Source organism: Clarias gariepinus, chromosome 7 (genome assembly GCF_024256425.1).
Source record: "Clarias gariepinus isolate MV-2021 ecotype Netherlands chromosome 7, CGAR_prim_01v2, whole genome shotgun sequence".
Lineage (NCBI taxonomy): Eukaryota > Metazoa > Chordata > Actinopteri > Siluriformes > Clariidae > Clarias > Clarias gariepinus.
In genome coordinates, this window is record NC_071106.1 from 30,340,415 (window position 1) to 30,364,366 (window position 23,952).

The 23,952-nt window shown below is 37.4% G+C and overlaps 3 protein-coding genes across 3 annotated transcripts in view; 2 read left to right on the plus strand and 1 right to left on the minus strand.

The window, feature by feature from the left end:
* Positions 1-23,952, plus strand: part of LOC128527694 (uncharacterized) — a 111,316-nt gene that overhangs the window by 20,443 nt on the left and 66,921 nt on the right. The window lies entirely within an intron of this gene.
* On the minus strand, positions 1,302-18,145 carry eif2a (eukaryotic translation initiation factor 2A). The gene is made up of 14 exons (XM_053500174.1): positions 18,045-18,145; positions 16,550-16,619; positions 16,381-16,452; positions 13,805-13,923; positions 13,314-13,413; positions 9,254-9,336; positions 9,089-9,162; positions 8,416-8,560; positions 8,088-8,204; positions 5,592-6,172; positions 5,105-5,215; positions 4,119-4,241; positions 1,978-2,043; positions 1,302-1,800 (listed from the first exon to the last, which is right to left on the minus strand). Exons 1-14 carry the CDS (start codon positions 18,070-18,072, stop codon positions 1,735-1,737), a joined length of 1,755 nt encoding a protein of 584 aa, XP_053356149.1. The 5' UTR covers positions 18,073-18,145; the 3' UTR covers positions 1,302-1,734.
* On the plus strand, positions 18,967-22,480 carry serp1 (stress-associated endoplasmic reticulum protein 1). The gene is made up of 3 exons (XM_053500183.1): positions 18,967-19,213; positions 19,478-19,553; positions 21,776-22,480. The coding sequence occupies exons 1-3, from the start codon at positions 19,130-19,132 to the stop codon at positions 21,814-21,816; spliced, it is 201 nt and encodes a 66-aa protein (XP_053356158.1). The 5' UTR covers positions 18,967-19,129; the 3' UTR covers positions 21,817-22,480.

Genomic DNA, 23,952 nt, shown 5'->3' on the forward strand with positions numbered 1-23,952 from the left:
TGTGTGTGTGTTTGTGTAGAATAGGGGGAACTTTATGTTAAGACCTCCAAAAATCTGGTGTGTTGTGTGTGTCTGTGTACATGTGTAAGTGAGAAATGTGAGTATGCGTGTTAACATTTGTGATGTGTGTGTTTGTATGAGTGTGTTTATGTATGTATGTGTGTAAGAGAGAGAGAGATGTGTGTGTATGTGTGTGATATGTGTTTGTGCGTGTGTGTGTGTGAGAGAGAGAGATGTGTACGTGTGTAGAATAGACCGAAGATCCTGGTGGAAAAAAAACATCAAACTATGAGGTCACAGAACGTGCCATTCAATATAATGTCACTTTTGTTTGTGACATGTTTTCTTCCGTGTAGACTCTGTAAACATGCAATAACTGTTCATGTGTGCCTTTGTCATTCAGGATCAGACCACTCATGAGCCATCATTTCATGCAGTAGGACAGCCAGATGCATGTAGTAGAGGTAGGCAGAACTGGGTTATAATAATTTTGTTATCTGGAATGATCAGATGTCATGGAATAAGTCCTCTATAGCGATGACATTTTCTGGATGTGATGACAGCTGGTTCTGATGGAAGGTGCACAGTCCACCTACAATGCCAGACCAGGACTAGAGAGCATGGTTTAAAAAAATTAATTGAAGGGGGAATTTTAATTAAATAATGATATTTTTTTTTCTTTTTATACAATGTTAATTACACTAAAAAGATTGTGTTAAATTATACAGTATATAGCCAACCTATGGGTTGCAAGACTATTATATTTTACTAGTTTATAGTAGGATAGTTTAGTAGGATAATTCAGATTAGTTTAGTTTTTGTCTTATTACACAGTTCAGGCAAAAATCAATAGAATATTTAACAATACTGCAAAAATTATATTTTAACAAATACAAATATCTCAAATATAGTTAAATTTGTCTACCCTTTCTTAAAATAGGATTTCAACAAACCAAATATAAGATTATTAAGTGCATTTCTAGTCAAATATTACTAAAACTGCAAGAGAAAATATCTTGTTTTAATGGCAGAAAATTCTGCTAGTTTTTAAGAATTAAAAAATTTGCTTCAGTAAACTTTGGTAATATTTGACTAGAAATAAGTTGAATAATTTTATATATATAAATATTTTATTATATATATTTTGGTAGTCTTCTCTATAAGAAATTATAGAAATATATATAATATTTATATAATAAAAATATCGCTAAATTGAAATTCTGCATGGGCAGAATTTACTCCCCCGCCACCCAAGTAAATAAATAAATAAATAAATAAATAAATAAAAATAATAATCACAGTGTATTTGACTGCTCTTTATTTATCCGCTGATAGAAATTACACAACATAAACTGGCAGCATGAAGAAAATACAAAAAAAAAAATGAAGTTAATAGTAACGCTCATGACATTCCTTATAAATCTAATTTCTGATTTTCATTTAAACTGTTGTGTTTGCATTGCAGTAATGATATCAGACTGCTTTTTTTTGAAGATGTCAAACATGTAAAATAGCAAAATCTCCCTTATAAACCGTACAGAACATTGCATAGCAATAATGCCTTTAGAGGACCAGGCAATGTTTCATGGATCTTCTTGTATATAAATTGCAACACACTGTTTGTTCTTGAACATTTATGTTTATCTGGGATTGAGTCCTGCATGTGCTCTGGTTCATCTCCTTATACGCATTAAGCTATAGAACACTAGTGCTTTGAACGGCTTGGAAAATTAACTACACCCCTAATTCAAGGTCCTCGATCTCCTTAAGCAGCTGCGCCTCCTTCTGAATCTTCTCCAGCTGTGGGATGAGGTTTATACACAATGATGTTATTTGGATTCATTTTCATTAACTCCGTGACATACAGCACACAAAACTGGAATACAGATTTCAGTGGAGTCTATTTGTGGAGAAGAATAAACAAAGCCAGAATCACAAGTATAAAAAAACACTGAGTAATGGAATAAAGTGCAGTACCTGGTTTTTCTGCATTTGTTTGCCAGCTGCTTGTTGCTCCTTTAACTCCTCAATAGCCTTGAGTTTCTGAGGCAAATATACAAATTCGGGTTAGCTTCTTCCTGTTATACCATTTTAATGAAGCCTGAAATAAAAGCATGACCCAAAACATACACAGGTTTCCTACTTAACCTAAATGAAAGAGATGAAACTAGCAAGCTGGTGTCAATTCAAAAGACATTGGCTGGATATGGAAGACAGAAAAAGCTTTATAGTGACCGTTACAAATGTTTTTTCACCCTATAGTTTATATTACTAATTAACTGGATTTAAATGAACTTGTGGTAAATGGACACTTCGTGAGAACTTTTTCACCAAACGAACATAAATATGAGTTTATAATATAGCCATGGGTAAGAGTAGAAGATTAACTATAAGATTTTAGATGGGGAGAGCAGCTGCCTGCCAAAACCCATATTCAAAACCAGTCACAGAAGCACTTTCAGCAACTAAAACATCTGGTAATAGTATGCCCAATTAACGGAAAAACTTCCTTAGTATAATTGCTCATAAGTCGCTCTGAACCGTCCCTGTTGCTCGTATCTAGTGCAGTGCAGTTTTATCATGAAGACTTTTTTTTCCCCTTAGATTTTCTCCCTAATTTAGTTGTATCCAATTCTTCCCCGTCACTAGGGGGCTCCCACATTAAGGTACTACTAGCACTCAGTCGGGAGGGCCGAAGACTATCAGACGTTTCCTCCGAACCACGTGATGCCATCTTTTTGAACTGCTTGTTAACGCACCGTTGGGGGCAGTGTAAGGCACTCTAAGGACAGCGCTATCCGCTCCTTCCACTTGCGTGAGCTCACAGATGCCCCTGATTGGCTGTAGAGCCATGATAAATATGAGAGCACCAAGTACCTCTCATCTCTCTCCTCTAAGATTGCTCGGCCAATTAGCTCTCTCTAGACCTCGGGCTGCGAGGGGTTACAGCATCACCCGGAAATTAAACTCGCGATATCGGGATGATAGGATGGTCACTTTACCACTCGGAGGCCATCAGAGAAGACTTTTGTTGCAGAATAAGTTGTGCAGCAGAAGCACTTACAACAGAAACCTTTTTTTGAAGGATGCATAAAATAAAGCAGAATAGATACTGAAATCTGATTGGTTAAGAATGCTTTCAAACCACAGGTTCATATTAATGTACTTTACGTTAGTGTTTCTGTAGTAACAGCTCATATATAGTGACTTTTAAAAAATGTCTCATTCTGCAAAGAGAAACATATGATTACTGATATAGTTAGGGCTTCCATAAAGAGCTGTTGAATTTATGCTTTATGAAAGCAGTCTCCAGTGTAACTGCAGTTGGTAAGTTTTCAAACTTGTACTGTACTAAGTTACAAAAGTAACTAAAGTTTATGACAAACATTTCACAACAATAAATGTAATGACATACATAGATAAATATGTAAACTGCTGCACTTTATTTAATATGACGTCAGTCACTTCCACCATCATATTGTCTTTGATTATTTTCCTATTACAGCACGTCAGGTGGTTTATAAATAAAATGCACTGTCCACATACAGTACAGTACAAAAGTCCTGAGCCATCCATTATTTCTTTATATCTTGCTTCCAAAGAGCCAGACATTCTTGTATTTTTATTCATTTTCAGTACAGTCCCTGTACCTGGCCAGTTCCAGATGATTTTTTTATTCACTAAACCACACAGTGATCTATTAACCATTCAAGTATAAAAAAAAATTAAAATAAATCTAACCTGAGGCATGAACCAATAAGAAACAGGTGCAGATGATGACATATGATCAGACTGGTAATTTGTATACTGGTGGAGCCGAATTATGAGTTTTTACAAAAGTAAACAATTTTTTAATTGGTTTAAATCTTTAGGCACATTGCAGCCTGTCACAGTAATACATCGGTTTCCATTTCTTTAATTTAATCTTCATAATTTAATTGAATTTAATATGAAGAAATGAAGGCGGCTCAAGCCTTTTTCACAGTATTGTATGTTTAAACACTGATCAGAAAGTTCTGCTCTAGTAACTGTAAGGTTATGAGTTTAAATTCAGTGACTACCAGTAAGTCACTATAGCAGGGTCTCATTAATCCTCAACCGCTAAATATCTGACATACCTTTCTTAAATTCTTAATCTTTTTTTCAGTTTCAGGGTCTCCGTGTGTGGACGTTACAGGATTCTGTTTGGTGGCTGGTGGAAGCTCTGACGGTGGAGTCTGAACTTCATCAGATTTATTTTCCTGTATTGACGGAAAAAAATAAATAAATACTGTACAGTAAAACCTTGGATTGCGAGTAACGTGATTTGCGAGTGTTCCGCAAGATAAGCAAAGATACATTTTGACTTGGGAAACAAACAAGTCTTGGACTCTGAGTGTCACGTGATCACAACTCAACTCAACTTTCTCTCTTGCGCTGCGGAATTGTGGGTAATCGTCTCCCCTGCTGGGTCTTAGTGCTCGTCTCTTACTGGTATAATCAACACGTGTACTGTTTACTATAACACTGTGACCACATGTATGTGTGTAAAACACATTTTATTTTGTGTCTGCATGCGTGTATGTACAGCGCGCGTGTAAAGCAAAAGCAATCTCATTAGAGAGGTTAAAGATGCATTTTTTCTCTCTGTGTCAGCCTGCTCTTTGTGTCTGCGGCACGCACGTCATTGGACACTGTTTTTTTTTACTTTATATTTTGTGTTAATTATTTTTATTATTTTATGTATTTATTTTTTTGGGCTGTGGAACGAATAATTTAAGTTTCCCATTTCTTATGGGAAAATTTGATTTGGTTTTTGAGTGTTTTGAAATATGAGCCGGCTTATGCTCGTAATCCAAGGTTCCACTGTCTGGCAAATCCAAATATTTTTTGGAATAATATAGATACCACAGTTAGGTTAGATATTGGATTATTTAGGTAGATAAACATAATTTTAAAGAACTATTAATATGGTATTGTACTTCTGCTTTTCATTTACTATAATAACCCATGCCTTTATAGTGGTACGCCAATGGCTAGGGATAAGTTCCAAAAATAAAGTTAATCAATTCCAGAAAAATGCGTAAAAACTCCAAACACATTATAGACGACAACCAGAACACACCTGCTTAGCTGCTTTCTTTGCCTCCCGTCTTCGCTGGTTTTTCAGAGCTGCCTTGGACATCTGCTTGTCTCCAGCACCAGGCTTCATGTTCTGAGGTAGTTCCTCTTCATGCTAACAGAATGAAAGAGCTTTTTAATTAGTTTTAATTGCACACTAACAGATAGTACTGAGGCAAATATCACCAGGTTGCACAAATATCCACTTTTACCTGCTCATTTCATTTGCCTGCACCTGGTAACCATAGCAACTGATGAACTAATCTTCATAGTTCACAGGAGGATGCTTGAGGAAAGTGCTACCTTGCTGTTTATGTACGATGATTTCATAACAATTAGAACATATATGAGGCAGGTGGACTCACGTGAGGATGTATAGAGTATAGTAGACCTCTCGTGAGGTTATAAATATAGTATAATATATATAAGTATAGTGGAGTATACAGTATATAGGAGCAGTAAAACAGACTCTCAGTAGGATACGAGCTCACCAGTTTGAGGCTGCTGCTGCTGCTCTCTGGTTTGTTGCGCAGGGCAGGAGGCCGGTAAGCCTGCGCAGGCTTGGCTTCGGTGCTCCCGAGATCACTTGCAGCTGCCTGGTACTTCACCGCCTTCTCTGGGAATGTCCCGGGTAAAAACGGTTGCCAGACCACCTCCCAGAGCTCTTTCCCTGCCGGCGTTTCCTGCTTGTACAGAACCGTGCCGGTGTAATGCCAGATCTTATAGCCGTTGCTGACCCTGAGCCTGGGCGAGCAGGTTGCTGTAACAATGTGCTCTCCGTCAGGACACCAGGAGAAGAATGTGGTGTCTGCAGCCTGCGGTTTGGACACTTGCTTGTACTTCTTCACGTCCCACACCTCCATCTGACCCCTCAGGTTTCCGAAGCCTGCCAGGACCAGGACATGGCCCTGAGGGCTGTAAAAAGCAGCGTTGCGCGGACCTGTGCCGAAGTCGAAAATGGGCTCGCACTTCAGGTTAAAGACTGTGGCTTTGGCAGGCATGAAGCCATAAACCACGCAGAATTCTGAAGAGTTGGGGCTCCAGGTCACGTCATAAATAGGGCCGTTCTTTGCTGTTCAGGAAAAAAATTAAATGTAATGTTAAATGTACATAATAAAAGAATGTTAAGCAACAAGAGAACAGTTTATACAATAGGGTGCTGATAAAATGTTATTTGCACATTTTAATAGCCATACTGCCCAATATCGCAGTTCTGACAGAATTATCAATGCTTACATCACTGTTTTTAACAGAGACAACTGTAGTTAAATAAGATTTATAAGAGAGTTATATGTAATAGAGAAATTGCATTAAGAACTTTAACAAAATGCACAACATACAAAAAAGGGTAAGTCAAAAATTATCCACACTCTAGCAATAAAATTTTTAGAAAAGACAAATACATAATTTTTCAGCATAGTCTCCTTGCTTTTCAAAATACTATGTGCATCTGTTGACAAGCTTTTGTATTCCCTAATAAAAAAAATATTTGAGGCTAAACTGCGAGCTGTCGTCACTTTTTCATTATAAGTGAATCTTCGTCCTCGTAGGTCTGCTTTCAGGAGACCTAAGAGGTGAAAGTTTGATCAGGACTATAGGGATGATGCTGTAACACCTCAAAACAAGTGTTGACAGTGTGGGCTGTAGTGTGAGGTTATGAACTGTCATGCAAGATCATAACGTCCTCAGATATCAGTCCTCTGTGTTCAATCAAACATTTAGTCTTTACCACTCTTCAATAAGCATCTCACTGTAACGAGCACTGTTGATTGCTGAACCTTTTTTTTCCCTGATAATGTTCCAGTACTGGCACTTGAGAATCCCAAAAGACTGTAAGCACCAATTTTCCAGTTGATGGTTAACTGTTTGAACTTTTTCTTTCTCAGCGATTGAGGATGTTTCCGTTTCATACATAGCCATTTACTTTTAGGCCCATAGTGATGAATCCATGTCTCGTCACCAGTAATGATTCTCTTTAAGAAACTTTCACCTTCCTTAGAGTATCGTTCCAAATTTTGTTTGTGGATATTCAAACATTTTTTTCCGTGAGTTGTTCAGGCATGAGGTACACCTTTAGACCATAAAAAAACCAACTAATTTCTGCATGCTGGTCTTCTTTCCTGATAATCACAAGCAGGACATCCATTTTTGCTCGGATCATAGTTACAACTAAACTAAAGTAACACATTCACACCTGCACAGCAACGACCAGGGAGACAGTAGCCTTGGACTGAAAGTACTGATAAGACAGTGCGGCCAACTGGAGTTTTAAGGTAACCAGAGTGTGGATAATTTTTTACTCCCTAGTAACATTTTTCATCAATCAAAATGTAATTACTAAAATCAAAACATAGATTAATTTTAGGAACAAATCAATCAAAATTAGTGTCACTCTAACCAGAATACTTAAGATTTTCAAGAACACTGGAAAATCTCAGCTAACTAACAACCACTTTCTCTCCAATGTTAAACAGCGTGATCAATATGATGATGCAAACAAGCTGAATGTTAAAAGCCAAAACACATGTAGCAAGACCAGAACATTAGATGAAAGAAAGATTTCAGAAAAGTACTTAAACTAAAAAAAAATTAAATAAAGAACCAAATGAATTTCTTTTTGTTATATCCAACTCTGAATATCAATGATAGTTGGACATAAGAAATAAACAACCTACATAACAAATGGTGTTTTTTTTTATTTCATTATCGTGGTAAATATTTATCACATCCTAATGTGATAACATTTTAAACTTCTTACGCACATTAATAAAGATCATTTTGTGATAGACTTTGTGAACTCTATATAAACTTTCAATAACCATAATTACTTTTTTCTAAACTGTTTCCCAAACAAATCAGATCTTTAAGCATCAACATGCGCAAAGATGTTCATGTTGCTATGGCGGTCAGTGCAGCTGTCCCATGTCCCTGATGCTGCAGAATTTTAGATGAATGGTTGGATTTGTAAACTTGTAAAGGACACTTACGGAGCTGGACCACGGCACTGTCTCCGTTTGTTGCCAGATAGTGTAGGGTCTGCTCTCCGTAGTACGATGCGCCAGTTTTATCCACTTCTGTGCTCGCTGTAACTAGGACCGCACTGGCTACAGGACAGGGAAGAATTAGAGCATCAGTGACAAATATGAATACACACATTTTGAGATACTGTATTTTCTTTTCTTACATATTTTAGCATAAATTCATAAAAGCCCAGCTTCTACAAATAGAGAGAGAGCTGGAAGCTCAAAGCTAAAAGTTAATTGCCACTGATCAGGCGGTTCCAACAAGAAAAATAAATGCAGGTTCATTTGGTACCTCTTTTATTCCACAGCATAGTCACTTTATCGGCCTTGAAAAAGCTTTTGTTGGCCAGAGCTGAACTAGGACCACTGAAATTAGGGTACTGATAAAGCCGGACAAAAGAGGGGGCGCCCTTGCTTCCGGGAACATAGACGGCAACCTTGAGTTATACAAGAGAGAACAAAAAGTTAGCTGTACAAAAATAAATAAATAAATAAATAAATAAATAGAAAGGGCAGATCAAAATAATCTCAGATCAAAATAATCACTTCTACCAAAAACAATGATATTCATGAATTTTTTTTTTCAAATTTTCTTCCCTAATATTAGTCGTGTCTAAGGCACAGCAGGGGAGACGATAACCCACAATTCCGCAGCGCAAGAGAGAGATTTAAGATGGATTCAAACATTGGCTCAGTTGTAATCACGTGACGCTTGGCGTCAAAACAAGAAGCACATGCGTGATACATGATACTCGGTACTCGTAAACCAAGACTTGCTTGTTTTCCAAGTCAAAATTTATTAAAAATCTTTGCTCGTCTTGCGGAGCGCTCGGAAACCCCTTTACTCACAATCTGAGGTTTGGAATACGAGCCCACTTTATGACCGAATTATGCTCGTAATCCAAGGTTCCACTGTAATCAAAATAGTGGTCTAATAGTGATAAAGAAAGGACTGTTTACAATACCTTGCTTGGTTGGGATCCTGGCGACAGAGCAAAGTCTGATACCTTCTGGAGATGAAGTTTGTTTGCAATGGTTTCTGCACCCAAGCAAAACACAAATGTTCAGCTTCAATACGTCAATGTGGCAAGTGTAACACATACGATGGAGACGCTTTAACCGAACCTTACCGAAGTTATTATTCTCAAAGAAATGAAGCTCGTTGTTCACACATCTCACAGCGATGCTTTCATCATCCGCCCAACTTGGACACCTTAAAACACAGAATCGCACATATGATTTAATAAATAACAAATGTAAAAAAAAAATTTAAGTATTTGCCCGTTTTTTTTTTTTTTATGATGTTTTCATTTATTAGGTAAAATAAGCTGTCTAAACCTCCAAGGGAGAGTTCCAAGGTGAAAGACACTGATGACTAAAAAGAAGGCTCAACTCACATTTACCAAAAAACATCTTGGTTATGTCCATGACTTTTGAGAAAATATTCTGTGGATTATTGAGACAATTTTTTTTTGAAGGTGTGTGTCCCTCCCGGTACATCTGGCGTAAATCAATACTTCGTTTCATAAAAGAAACATCAAACCAACAGTCAGACATGGTGGTGGTAGTGTGATGGTCTGGGCATATTTTGCAGCTTCAGAACCTGGACAATGATCTGAAAACACACCGGCAAGTCCACCTCTTTATCGCTCAAAAAAAACAAAAAACAAAACAGTTTTTGGACTGGCCTAGTCAAAGTCTATACTTAAATCTGATTGAGATCCTTAAACAGGCCGTTCATGCTCGAAAACCCTCCAATGTGGCTGAATTAAAACAATCCTGAAAAGAATAGTGGGCCAAAATTCCTTCACAGAGATGTGAAAGTCTCATTACCAGTTATTGAAAATGATTGACTGCAGTTGTTTGTGCCAAGTGTGGCACAACCAGTTATTAGGTTTAAGGGCAATGACTTTTCAAATAGGGCCAGGGAGGTTTGGGCAGCTTTTTTCTATTAATAAATCAAATAATACCAACTGTGTTTTAATAATAATAATAATAATAAAAAAAATGGTTAAGGCATTGGACTATGGTTCGGAAGGTCCCAGGTTCAAATCCCACAACCACCAAGTTGTCCCTGTTGGGCCCATGAGCAAGAACTGCTCTGAACTATAATGAGATAACAGTGAGGCAAAAAAACGTATTTAGCCAGCCACTAATTGTGCAAGTTTTCCCACTTAAAAAGATAATAGAGGCCTATAATTTTAATCATTGGTATACCTCAACTATGAGAGACAAAATAAGAAAAAAAATCCAGAAAATCACATTCTAGGAATTTTAATGAATTAATTGGTAAATTCCTCTGTAAAATAAGTATTTGGTCACGTACAAGCAAGCAAGATTTCTGGCTCTCACAGACCTGTAACGTCTTCCTGAAGAGGCTCCTTAGTCCTTCACTTGTTACCTGTATGAATGGCATCTGTTTTAACTCGTTATTAGTATAAAAGACACCTGTCCACAACCTCAAACAGTCACACTCCAAACTCCACTATGGCCAAGACCAAAAAGCTGCCAAAGGAGACCAGAAACAAAATTGTAGACCTGCACCAGGCTGGGAAGACTGAATCTGCAATAGATGGGGGAGCAATTATTAGAAAATGAAAGACATAAGACCCCTGATAATCTCTCTAGATCTGTGGCTCCACGCAAGATCTCACCATGTGGGGTCAAAATGATCACAAGAATTGTGGGCAAAAATCCCAGAACCACACGGGGGGACCTTGTGAATGACCTGCAGAAAGCTGGGACCAAAATAACAAAGGCTACCATCAGTAACACACTGCGCCACCAGGGACTCAAATCCTGCAGTGCCAGACGTGTCCCCCTGCTTAAGTCAGTACATGTCCAGGCCGTCTGAAGTTTGCTAGAGAGCATTCGGATGATCCAGAAGAGGATTGGGAGAATGTTATATGGTGAGATGGAACCAAAATAGAACTTTTTGGTAAAAACTCAACTTGCCGTGTTTGTCACATACCTATTGTGAAGCATGGGGGTGGAATCATGCTTTGAGGCTGTTTTTTCTGCAAAAGGACCAGGACGACTGATCCGTGTAAAGGAAAGAATGAATGGGGCCATGTATCCATTCATCAGCAAGGGCATTGGGAGGCATTGGGAAACGTGGCTGGGTCTTCCAGCATGACAATGATCCAAAACACACCGCCCGGGCAATGAAGGAGTGGCTTCGTAAGAAAAATTTGTAATCGAAGGAGTGGCTTCGTAAGAAAAGTCCTGGAATGGCCTAGCCAGCCCAGATCTCAACCTTATAGAAAATCTTTGGAGGGAGGTAAAAGTCTGTGTTGCCCAGCGACAGTCCCAAAACATCCCTGCTCTAGAGGCGTCTGCATGGAGGAATGGGCCAAAATACCAGCAACAGTGTGTGAAAACCTTATGAAGACTTACAGAAAATGTTTGACCACTGTCATTGCCAACAAAGGGTATATAACAAAGTATTGAGATGAAATTGTTATTGACCAAATACTTATTTTCCACTATAATTTACAAATTAATTCTTTAAAAATTCTGCAACGTGATTTTTCGAATTTTTATTTTTTATTTTGTCTCTCATAGTTGAGGTATACCTATGATGAAAATCATACACCTCTCTCGTCTTTTTAAGTGGGAGAACTTGCACAATTAGTGGCTGACTAAATATTTTTTTATACGCCCCACTGTAAGTCGCTCTGGATAAGGGCGTCTCCTAAATGTAATGTAATTTGAATCATTTAAATTTGACAAATATGCAAAAGCAATAAAAAAATCTGGAAGGAGCAGGTTATTTTGCATCGCTCTGTAGCATTAAAGGAGTCATCAGCTTTTCTAATCCAATAGACTTTTTGGTTAAGCATCTTATGGTCAGCTAACTGTCTGTTCTGTGTGGGCAAAAAGAAAAAAAGAAACAAAATCCAGTGTGTTTTTACAGCCCTGGCTCTTTAAACGACACAGCACAGACTGGCACACACAACATTATTCCGTCAGTAAAAAGAGTATTCCTGCAGAAAGATGTGTAGTATTAATATTGTTTAGCTAGCCCAGATTGTGTGTGTGTTTTTTGTGAGCTTTAGGGAAGGATTTTCTTGCTTGGCTGTTGATTAGAAATAATAATTGATTTCTTTCACTGTCACTGACTCCTCCTCCTTTAATCACAAATTCAGCTACAAATCATGTGACTTGATATGAGTTTCCTAATTAAATTAGGAAAGCAAATTAATGATACAGTAAAGTCTGATCTTATACACCAAGGTTATTTTAGTATGCTAGCTAGGAGAGACATTAAATGATTTATGTTGGCACACAACACTTTCTCACCATCAATATCTAAGTTGACGTGGACACTATATTATTCTGAAATCATTCTGATTTGAGATTCCTGCTTAACTGCTTAAACGGACGCTGATCTAATAAGACGTGTGTGTACCTGCACGAATTTTTTAATCACAATGTTACTTTTTTTTTTAAATGTGCAAAGTAGTTCTTCCCACTATGAAGTGTTTAACCTGCTGGAAATATAACAGTACTAGTATTTTTCTCCAACTTTAGGTTAGGCTTCCCATCTTTTCCTATAAATCCCGCCTTCTGAGTTATGATTGGTTACAAGAATTCGGTATCACTTATGATTAATTAGATTTTTTTTTTTTTTAGTGTGTGAAATGGTCAGTCGTGTCCCTTCCTCAGCCAAAGACACAGTAGCAAAAACTGCTTCCTGGAAACTCCTCACGTCACCAAATGTTACCCTCATGTGGGTCCCAACAATGTTCACATGGCCAATATTTACCTAATGAACAGATTATCGGGTCTGAATGCTCTGATTGAGGCATTTACGTGATACGTTGTTTTTTTTCCCGCTTGGACTATTATTATATCCATTATTGATGTAACATTACGGTCTGTGTTAACACACCTAATGAGGCCTTTGTACACATCAGGCCCAGTTAGCCAGAACACACGTACGTCAGCTTGAAAAAACTCCTTGGTGAACATTTATTATTTTTTACTATACCTGCTTCTGGAAAAAAAACTGTTTTAAGGGCCTGAAAAAGGTTCTTTTTTGCACTATGAACTGCAAAGCATTCTAGAGGACACATTTCATTCACTTTTTGACCTGGCAACTTAACCAGTGTAATCTTAATTAATCAGTTTACTGGTTTAAAGGGAAAAAAATGCATAATTGTATTAAGTTTTTGCATTACTACTCACCATCCCTCTACTTTTTTCTGGTAAAAGGCTTTGACACAGTTGCCTGATTGCAGATCCCACAGCTGAAGGTTTGCCTCACCCTGAGGATTATCTTGTGATTCTAAAACATTAAAGGAATACGCTTATAATGAGAATTATCTTTGATTGGTTAAACAGAGAATTACTATAACATGCAGCAAACTGAATCCTGTGTACACTGTAAAATTTACTAATGTTTTGAAGACACCTTTTGCGATATTGTTTAATCTCTGCTGCATTATAAGCCATTATAATTATTAACAATAAACAAAATCATAACTTCTTAACGTGGTGATGTTTGAAATGGTTGGTGGTTTACGAGCCAGCCCAAAAGCCGGCCCTGTGTGGTCATGCACAAAGGTGACGATTTCTCTTCATCAAGTTTAGTAGATGTGATGTAACAAGCAAACCACACACATCCTGATGCACACCTACTGTCGTATGCTTCCATTACAATTCCTCAGTATACTCACTGGTGTACTGTTTCCATGTAACCAGCACTTTGCAGAGAGGGGAAAATGCCAGCAGGGTGGTTTTTGGTAGATCGAAAGCCTTCACCAAATCTCCACTGGCAACTTTAATCACGCTGACCCTGTGGAGGGAGAGAGCAAGAAAAAAAAACATAAACTCAAAGCTGCAGTTATTTTGCTGTAAAGCTTCCAAACACAAATCATTAGACTTCTCAATCCCCGTCCAGGTAAATCCACAACCTCCTGTTTCCCCATGAGACATAAGGCCTATTTATGAGACATTATGAGACATAAGGCCTATTTAACTGAACCAGTTCTGCATTCTAGAAATGGAATTCAAATATTAGCTTTATGTGCTAAAAAGCAGTGGTAAAGTGCTCGCTCTATCATCATCTAGAGATCGGGAGTTCGATTCCTGGGTGATGCTGTAACCTCTCGCAGTCGGAGGTCTAGAGAGAGCTGATTGACTGAGCGGTCGGCTGGCGTCATGTGGTTCGGAGGAAACGCGTGATGGGAAACACGTGATGGTCTTCGGCCCTCCAGACTAAGTGGGAGCCCTCCAGACTTAATGTGGGAGCCCCCTAATGACAGGGAGGAATTGGACATGACTAAAAATAGGGAGAAAATCGGCGAAGAGTTTGTCAGCTCAGAATTGGTCTGGTCTGGTGCTGACCAGGCAAATAAACATAACAGTAGAGGGCAAAATGGATTCAATTACATATCGCAGATCTTTTGTTTGGCGATTCGCGTATCGTCTCAATGACTCCAAATGTTTGCATTTGTAAAATGTAAAATAATCAAATCAGATCTGTATTTTTGTTCACTCACACAAACATTTACCCTGCGTTCCAGCTAACACATCAAAGTCAGGATGTAAAACATTACTCACTACATTAAACATTTGCACATTGCTCACACGTTGCACACTCCCTTAGAGTTTGCACATTCTGTTCTTGTTTACACTCTGCTTATTTTTCACATAAATGAGTTTAAAAAGTTTTAATTTCTTTCTGTACTAGTGATGGGTCGTTCATGAACGGTTCGTTCTTTTTGAACGAATCTTTAACATGACTCAGATGACCGAGTAGTCTCGGAGAGTGATTGGTTCATTTTCTATCTGCACTATGCAGTGCAGTACACAGGAAACAGAACTGAACGATTCTCAGCAATAAGTATTCAAGTCTTTAGTCGTTCGGTCCTTTGTCACGTGACTCCCTTTGATGCTATGCGGTGCAAGACTCAGATTGGAAGATATAAAAGGTGAGCTACTCATTCTGTTTATTATAATATGTTATAATTATAATATTTATAATAATATACATGTTATTTATATAATTTATTATAATATACATGTTATTTTGGGAACCTTGTAAATATTGTACATTTTTCAGTTAATTATTTTATTTTATTTTTTTATTAAATTCATACTCCCGTTACTTTTTTGGAATATTCTATTTCTAATTTAATTGTACTCTATAGTGCAATTTATTTCTTCCAGAGAAATTTATTTTTTTTTACGGGCATTTCACTGTATTCATCATACTGTGTTTGGCTGTGTGGATACAAAATTTTATCTTGAAATATAAAATGTTGCAGTTCCTCTACAATCCTGCAGGTGGTGGGCTTCTGTGTGGGTAAGTTTGGATAAAATAAAAACTGGTTAATTGTAACAAAATCTGAAAAACAAAAAAATTTTTATATATTGAATAAAGATATTTTTAAAATCACAGTACAAATCGAATCAGCATTTAGGTATCATGATAACATCATATCAGGATGTCCCTGGTGATTCTTATACCTGAAGTAGGTAAAATCAATGTGTGGCTGAGCGGTGACCCACACAATATCATGGCAGTCATATATTGTGATATATCGTAAAACATACTGTATATCAGTTTATTATCGTTAGTCAAGGTATTTTGGTTAGAATAAACAACCTCTGGGTAAATAATTGCACGTTATAGTGAAACACAAGTTTACATTTCGACCTACATCACGCAGGCAGTTCCTAAAATAACATTAATCCATCTAGGATCCACTGTAATCCAACTAGACACTGTGGAGCCCGGTCGTGATTACCATTTAACAATCGTGGTGGAACCTAGAGTCAACATGCACACACACTACAGGCAATTTAGGAACGCCAAATTAACCTAATGTACATGTCTTTGAAGAGGAAACCCCATGCACACAGTCACTGAGGCGGGAATTGAATCCTCGACTGTGGAGGTACAAGGCGACTGTGCTAACCACTGTGCCGCCAAATTGACATTAGTGCCTGTATTATCCATCTCTTTATTTGTTTCCCAAAAAAATTCAGTCTCGCTAGGCTTGTGTTTACGGTTTGAACCATGTGTGGATTTTCTTTTGAACCAAGTTCACACAATGACTCTCATAACTTTTGTCCAAAATTTGCGTTTCCACATCTATGAATTTCAGTTCCAGAATTCCTCCATTTGAAGAAATTCATTGTCTCTTAAGCAGATCCTGGGTCTCCATCGACTGGGAGGTGCTTGATGACACAGGTCTACCAGAAGCTGACTATCACGGTAAAGTGTGTGATGAGTATTTATACATACTTCTCCCCATTGCACCAGCCAAACAAACTGCCATCCCTGCTGAAGGTTACATGTTTGCTCTGGCGTTCATCTCTGAAACATATATAAGGGTACTTAGTTAAAGACGATTTCAAATAAGCGCTAGAAACATTATCTAATCAATCTTGTACTCAGAAATAAAAAAGCTCACCTTTGGAAAGTCGGGCTTTCCTCACAGGTTGGCGGTCCACGCAGGAGAACTGTGCCATCTGAACCTCGAACTGGAACACAACACACAGACAATCATGACAGGGTTTTTTTTTTTTTATCCTTCTTTAAATTTTAATGGCAGATACATTTCTTACATATATTTTATTAAATTAATAAAAAGATTGACAAAATACAACTACAAAATTGAGAAAGTAAAGGTATAACATACAAGATCCAGGTGTAAAAATTTTAATTATACAATTATACTACAACTATCATTTAATTTCTTACCAAAATAATTAAATAATAATAACAATTGACAGAGTAATCCAACAGTAATTGATAAATAATAAAAAAAAAAGAAGGCAAGAAATAGAGACTAAGTAAATGTAAAAAAAAAAAAAAAAAAAATCCCAGTGTTTTAATGATTAAATCTAAATGTCAATAGATAATAACATGGCTATGTTATGCTTCATAGTTTTCTGTTAGATTTAATGTATTCAGGAGGTTTTTGATTTCACAGAAGATAGGCGATAGTTTAACAAATGATTTAGAGAAATGTACATTTATGAATGTAGAATTTGGCCATTAAAAGTTACAATTTTAAATATGGAAAATATGATCATATCCTCAAACATGAAATTATAAGATTCATGAATAAAATTAGTGGTTAGCACTGTCGCCTCGCACCTCCAGTGTCAAGGGTTTGATTCCCGACTTCGGGGTCTGTGTGCGTGAAGTGTGCATGTTCTCCCTGTACTTGTTGGGTTTCCTCGGAGTACTCCGGTTTCCTCCCAGAGTCCAAAAACAAGCAGATTAGGCTAATTGACATTCTCAAAATGCCCGGGGTGTGTGTATGTGTGCATTCTGCACTGGACTGGCACCCCATCCAAGGTGTACACATAGTGCCCTAAGTCTCCTGGTACAGCCCCCCCACCCGTGACACTGTACATAAGATAAAGCAGCATAGACGATGAGTGAATAATGAAATAAAAATGATATTTTTCAAGTTGCTGCTAAAAAGATTATTTCACACAAGTAGAGAAAAAGATAAACACATTCCTACTGTTGGTTGCAGGATGTACACAGATCCGCAATGTCTACATACTTTGCAATTATAGAATTAAAAGGGCAGGTACAGTGTAATATTTTAGAGTGAACTTTTTTAACCTTATAATTTTTATGTGAAATGAGCCATGTTTTCTTTTCTAGTTTATGTTATCAGTTATTGAAGCCAAATAAAGTGTTATTTTTGAAAGGTTCCTCTTGAGGTTTTGAATGTTAGCTGATAATGATGGTTAACTGTAACTGAAGCTCAGCAGTAAACGTGTCTGGAGATTCTCACACACAAACCAAGCTCGATATCCTGTCAAAAACGAAAATGACCGCAATAACTTACAGATTCCACTTTATATAGCATACAGTACGCGTGCGTGTAAACCTCCACAGCACTTTCCTCATGAGTGTTAACGATATTTTTAAATGAATTTGCTTACCTGCTAAGTGCGGTGTGGGAGGCGCCATGTTGGAGCGGAAGTAAAGGCGGAAGAACTCGATCACGTGACCGGCACGGCAACGATTGGGAAAAATATCTAGAAACTTTATTTGAATAAAAATAAATATATACATAATGTTTAAGAAAACAACTATTTAAAATTTATATGAACTGATATCTTTGTTACAAACTATTTTGATTTATAATTTCTATAAGCATATTTGTTTTTCCTTTGCTGCTGCTTCTCATTATTATTATTATTATTATTATTATTATTATTATGTTTAATTAATTAATATAAATATTAAATAATATATTTCATATATATATAAATTACTTGAATTATTATATATAATATGAATAAAAGTTTAAATAAGGTTAATTTTTTATATAATATAAAAAACAACAATTTAAAGTTTATATATTTTATAAAAAATAGATCATTGTTACGAACTATTTTATAGAAATACAGTATATCTAAATTTCTCATTTGCATATTATTCTTACTCTTATTATGTTAGAAATATATAATTGGAAATTACAAAATTATAACACGTAATAAACAAAGAACATCATTCAGAACAATACAAAATTATGTAACAGGCTTATTATTAATTTACTGTATTTATTTTTTCGATTGAAACCAGAGCTGGTACTTCAGTTCAGTTGGGTTCACAGGGCAGCTCAGGGGGCGTGTCCCGCCGTCGCTGCGTCACTCAGTCTGGATTCGCCACGACGGCGGAATAAAGGCGAGTGGGCGGAGTCCATCCGTACGTCTAAACTGATTAGGAAGCGGCCGTCTCCGCGCGTACGTGTACACGTACGGCTAAATGGTTGCGGTCTTTCCCTGTCTACGTCAGCACGTACGACTGAGCGGGCGTGGTCTTCTCGTGCGTACGTCTGCACGTAGAGAGGTTTCGGGGCGGAGACTGGTTTGTGCGTACGTAGACATCTCTCGGAGTTCAACGAAGAGCCAGGGCTCTCTTGATCAAGCCTGTGCGATTTGCGGGTGTTTTTTAAATAAATTAAAATTATTTAGCACCAAGTTTGTTTTATTTTTAATCGCTGTGGGTTATTAGTGAAAACATGGTGGCGAAACAGAGGATACGCATGGCAAACGAGAAGCACAGCAAAAACATCACACAGCGAGGGAATGTGGCCAAATCAGCAGTAAGTGGAAGCTGGACTGGGTTCAGTCTCACTACTCATCTAACAGATTAATCTCTCTCTCTCTCTCTCTCTGTAACCTGGATAACTAAATGTATAGTTAAGTTAAACAAGCATACCAGGCTGAGTGAAGTGAAGAAGCCTAACCCCACCAGTTCCTACATTATGGTGCTCATTACTTCCTGTCATCATCATAAACACTGTTGGTGTGTGTATTACTTTAATAATTTAGTTCAATTAATAAAACTAATTAATTTTGTTTTACAGAGAGGTGTGCCGGAAGAGAAGGCGGCAGTAGGACCCTGGCTCCTCGCCTTATTCGTCTTTGTAGTGTGTGGATCAGGTCAGTTTCCCCTTACACATTCCATTCACCCTTTCAATGTAAATATTCCAAGATCAAGAACATCTCTCCTTTATAAATCAGAGCCGAACTGTGTTGCTTTTTTTTACTGTCCTGCAGTCTTTCCCGTCAACAACCCTTCATTTCTGTTGCATGTCACTTAAATTTTTGTGCCTCTATAAAACACATAAAAGGCCTTTTGGGATGGGAAAAGAATTAAATAAATGCAATTCAGACATACAAAGGACGTTCAAGTCAAACTAGGACTTTTGATTGTCCAGAATATGAGAAACACAGTTATGAGAGTGAAAAACTACCTTTATATCTCTGTTATATCCTCGGCTAAACTAATGCACTTATTCCAGTGTTTCACTAGTGCTTGAATACCATCAAGGTAAAGGTTTTCTTAGTAAGTAAGCTGGAACAATTCTTCACATCTTAAACGCAGGCCTCCTAGGAACTCCTATTGAAATGACGCTTGTAAAGAGGTCAGGACTGTATGAGGATGTGGCAATAACTCCCAGCTGAGTTCCTGTAATGTGCAAGTGGTGTTTATTAATGACGGAGTACAGTTTACACAGACCATTAATCCATTAATTTACAGTTAATTTTCAAGGAACAGGCAACTGCACAGGGCTACAAGCCAAAAAAAAAAGTACCTTTAAAAATGTTTACACCATTTAAACATTTTTTTCTGCAGCTAAGTGGGCTTGAAATTTTTATGACTTCATTCATGAAAAAACCCGGTTTGACTTGAACAACTTTTTTGTGAACGCTAAATTTTTGTTTTGAAATGTGGATGACTTGTGGTATTGAGCAAAGTCTTACCAGTGATAAGTTTATGCAAATATATGCGATGTGTGTAAAAGTCACATGATCGCCAACCTGCTGTCCTTTTTACTTGATTGTAAAGCTTCATGTCTCCTTAGAATCTGTTACAGTTTGCGTGCCTCTCTGCCAGTCATCTTTCTTCCTCAAATTTATATAGCATTATAAATAGCCCTGGTCATGTGATTAAATACACATTTCATTAGTGGAAAAAAAATTGCCTATAAAAATAGATTTTTAATAGAATATCCTGTATTTTGGAAGGATTTGTCATGTTATACAAATAGTTTTGACCAAACATTTGCAACAGCTTTTAAACAAGATGATACATTTATTGGGATTATTTGAAGTAAAACGTCTCATAAAAAAACATCGTTTAAATCAACGTGCAAAGTTTGTTGTTGTTTTTTTCCGTTCTGTTTCCTTTTTAATCTGCATTTATTGATCCAAAACCCCTGATAAAGTAATCAGTCTGCGGAATGTTAGTGATGAGTCAGAACTTTACCATGGAACGGATCCTCTTTTGCATATTAGCGCTATAAGCAGGGATGCGAGCTGTATTCATAATGAAACGCTTACAGCAACCTAAAACTTCTTATCTTCAGTTGCAGCTCTATAATCAGCTGACTGAAGCTTTAATTGTGATAGTACTCCTGGTACAGTTTAGGAGTTTGCTGTGTATTACAGCTTTGTGCATATTTCAGCTTTGTGTTTTCTTCCTCAGGTGTCTTACAAATCAGCGCTTATGCAATAGAAGCTTCAGTTAGGAAACACTTAAGTTTCATTACCAAAAGCGCATAATTATAACTTAAGCATTTTGACTGAAACAACTCCCTAATGCAGCTTTTCTAAATCTTTTGCGTCGCACCCTAAACTTTAATCATGAGTCTGATCAACACATGAGACTAAGAGAAATGAAGAATATGACGTTGTTTAAATTCCATGGCTTTGTTTTATTAGTTCCAGTTACTTTTTTTTAAATATACATATGTAACCAGATTAAAATTTTTTATCTAATTACAGAATTGAAAATTAAAAGCTCTTCATTTATTTGTTATACAGTAAATGATGTCATGTCTCACCTGCAGTACTCTTACGGCCCACTAGGGGAACCACAGCTCTAATGTAATATTTTGAGCCATGTAATCCAATGGTTCAAGAACTCATGTGGTTGAAACTCTTCACAGATTAAACCTGTCTTATTTGCACACATTACACAAACTTAACTTGACTCACAATGTGCTAGTCATAAAATAATACTTAGATACAGGTACTTTCGACCTTTGACACAATTTTAGATAAGCGAGTTATGACCATTTCCTAGACAGTATTTGTCGCTTAAATAAGTCTGACAGATCCTGACTCAATATTTTATCTTTCTTTCCTTGTCTCCACAGCCATCTTCCAGATCATTCAGAGCATCCGAATGGGGATGTAAGAAGACAACCGGATCATCATTATCATCATCATCATCATCGCTCAACATTCCTCTCTTCTCTTTTCTTACTCTGCTGGCAAAGATGATCAGCTCTTCATGTCTTATTTAAAACATCCACTGCTGTCACTACAACACTCTGAGCTCATGTGCCTTACATGAACGGCGGGCGAACGGAAAATGCACGAGGGACAGTCTAAGCCATATCTTACCAAGAATTCCAGTCCGACGCACACTGCTCCCAGAACACCGATATTGTTGCAACCCTTTCCTCCGCTGACTTTTGCTCCAGTGATTTCTCAAACAGCTGTTTTCTCCCTCTCTCTCTCTTTTTCCTTAAAGGACTGTTTCTATACACAAAGAAACATTTTATCTCAGTGGAGTGCCAAAATATCAGGTCCCGAATTAGGTCACAGTAAGTTAAGTATAGAGAGTTGTCCTGAACTGCGATACAACCATAGGGATTATGTGGAACTATGCACCTTTCATGTATTTCTGCCAGTGTTTATTGCTGTTTCAGGGCCATTTTTGTTGGTTGAAGTAAATGAAGGTCTTCGACATCAGGTTTATGTATTGGACGGCAACAATTTGTAAAATTATGTTTTTTTTTGTTTAGTTTTTTGCTTTCCACACAAATGATCTTTAACAATAAAAAGAGTTAAATGTAGAGTTTGCTCATTTTTGTTGTCTGATTTATGACATTGTGATAATTACTAGAAATGGGAATCCTCAGGGACCAGCCGATATGATATTGTCACGATAACAGGATTCGATTTGTATTGCGATTGACATTTTAGACTTATCCTGATCCAATATAACTTTTTTTAGGTGCTGCAGTTGTAAGCTAACTTGGGACCGCTTAGAGCACGCCACCTGTAGGATTAAAGCAGAAAGGCAACACCTTAAATGCACACATATAGTATGGAAAATACAGTACAGTATATAAGTCACACTTCCTTTAGTCATCAGGCTGGCCGGGCGACTGCTACTGTATGTGTGAAGCTATATTAAGTCTTTTTTTACTAGATGGCGCTTTTGGTACTCGTGGCTCATTTGAAAATAATATTGTCATGTCAATGTAATAAAGGTTTAGTTTACATTCACAGTAAACTATAGCTCGTCATATGAGAAGTCACACCTTTCAATGGTACCAGCCTGCTGTGGAGGCAGCCACCAATTGTCATTTTTAAATGCAAGACCATGCCTATGCCAGGAGGTGAATTACCCTCTTTTGTTGTTGTGACCATAAACGAGAAAGGGTGGATAGATGAAGGAATGTTGAAAGAAATCAAACTCTGTATCTGCTATAATCCTTGGAGGGATGACTAAATTACACCAGACACTCAATGTCAGTGTGAATTGAGATATGTGACTTAAAGCACAAAAGAATCATGATGTGACTCTGTAACATGGTTGTTGGGGCCAAATGGACTGGTTTGAGTATGTAAGAAACTGCAGATCTCCTGGGATTTTCACACACAACAGTCTCTAGAGTTTACGAAGAATGGTGCAAAAAAAAAAAATCCCTTATGTGAAGGATCTGCGGGTTGAAACACCTTGTTGATGAAGATCAGATAGAAGAGAGGAAGTCTCTAAAAGCTAAAATAAGCACTTCATGTATGTGAGAGAGAATCTTCTGCAGTTTCTAAAATACTACTTATCATCATGCACCAACAACCATGCTGTGTTTCATGGCATAGAGATCAGCGTTTTTTTTTTTTATTTCTAATGTTTGCTGTGAAGATTAATTTAAGTGCTTGACCTACGTTTTAAGAGAAAGACCAGAGCTGAGGAAGCTCAGGTCTTTCAACATCTGCATCACCATGCTGTGGATGTTCTATGAGTCTGTGGTGGCTGGTATAAAGGTCTTTTCGATGAGAACTCACAGGATTGGGACTAAACAGCTGTGTGGCCATGGGAAAACCACTTGTTAGTAAGAGTGATTAGAAGAGAAGGCTTGTATTTGCTAGGAAGCGTAAAGATTGGACTTTAGAGCAATGGACAAAAAAGGTCATGGGGTCTGATGAGTTCAGATTGACTCTATTTCAAAGGGGAAGGTGAATCAGGGTAAGAAGGGAAGCGCATAAAGTGATGCACCCATCATGCATAGTGGCCACTGTACAAGCCTCTGGAGGCAGT

Bases quoted from the DNA above. Each gene is read 5' to 3' on its own strand.
- eif2a (XM_053500174.1), bottom strand. From the start codon at position 18,072: ATGGCGCCTCCCACACCGCACTTAGCAG. The intron at 16,620-18,044 runs GTAAGCAAATTC...GTTGTGTTCCAG, and splicing joins TCCCACACCGCACTTAGCAG to TTCGAGGTTCAGATGGCACA. The intron at 1,801-1,977 runs GTACTGCACTTT...CTCATCCCACAG, and splicing joins AACAAATGCAGAAAAACCAG to CTGGAGAAGATTCAGAAGGA.
- serp1 (XM_053500183.1), top strand. From the start codon at position 19,130: ATGGTGGCGAAACAGAGGATACGCATGGCAAACGAGAAGCACAGCAAA. The intron at 19,214-19,477 runs GTAAGTGGAAGC...TTTGTTTTACAG, and splicing joins GGAATGTGGCCAAATCAGCA to AGAGGTGTGCCGGAAGAGAA. The intron at 19,554-21,775 runs GTCAGTTTCCCC...TTGTCTCCACAG, and splicing joins CTTTGTAGTGTGTGGATCAG to CCATCTTCCAGATCATTCAG.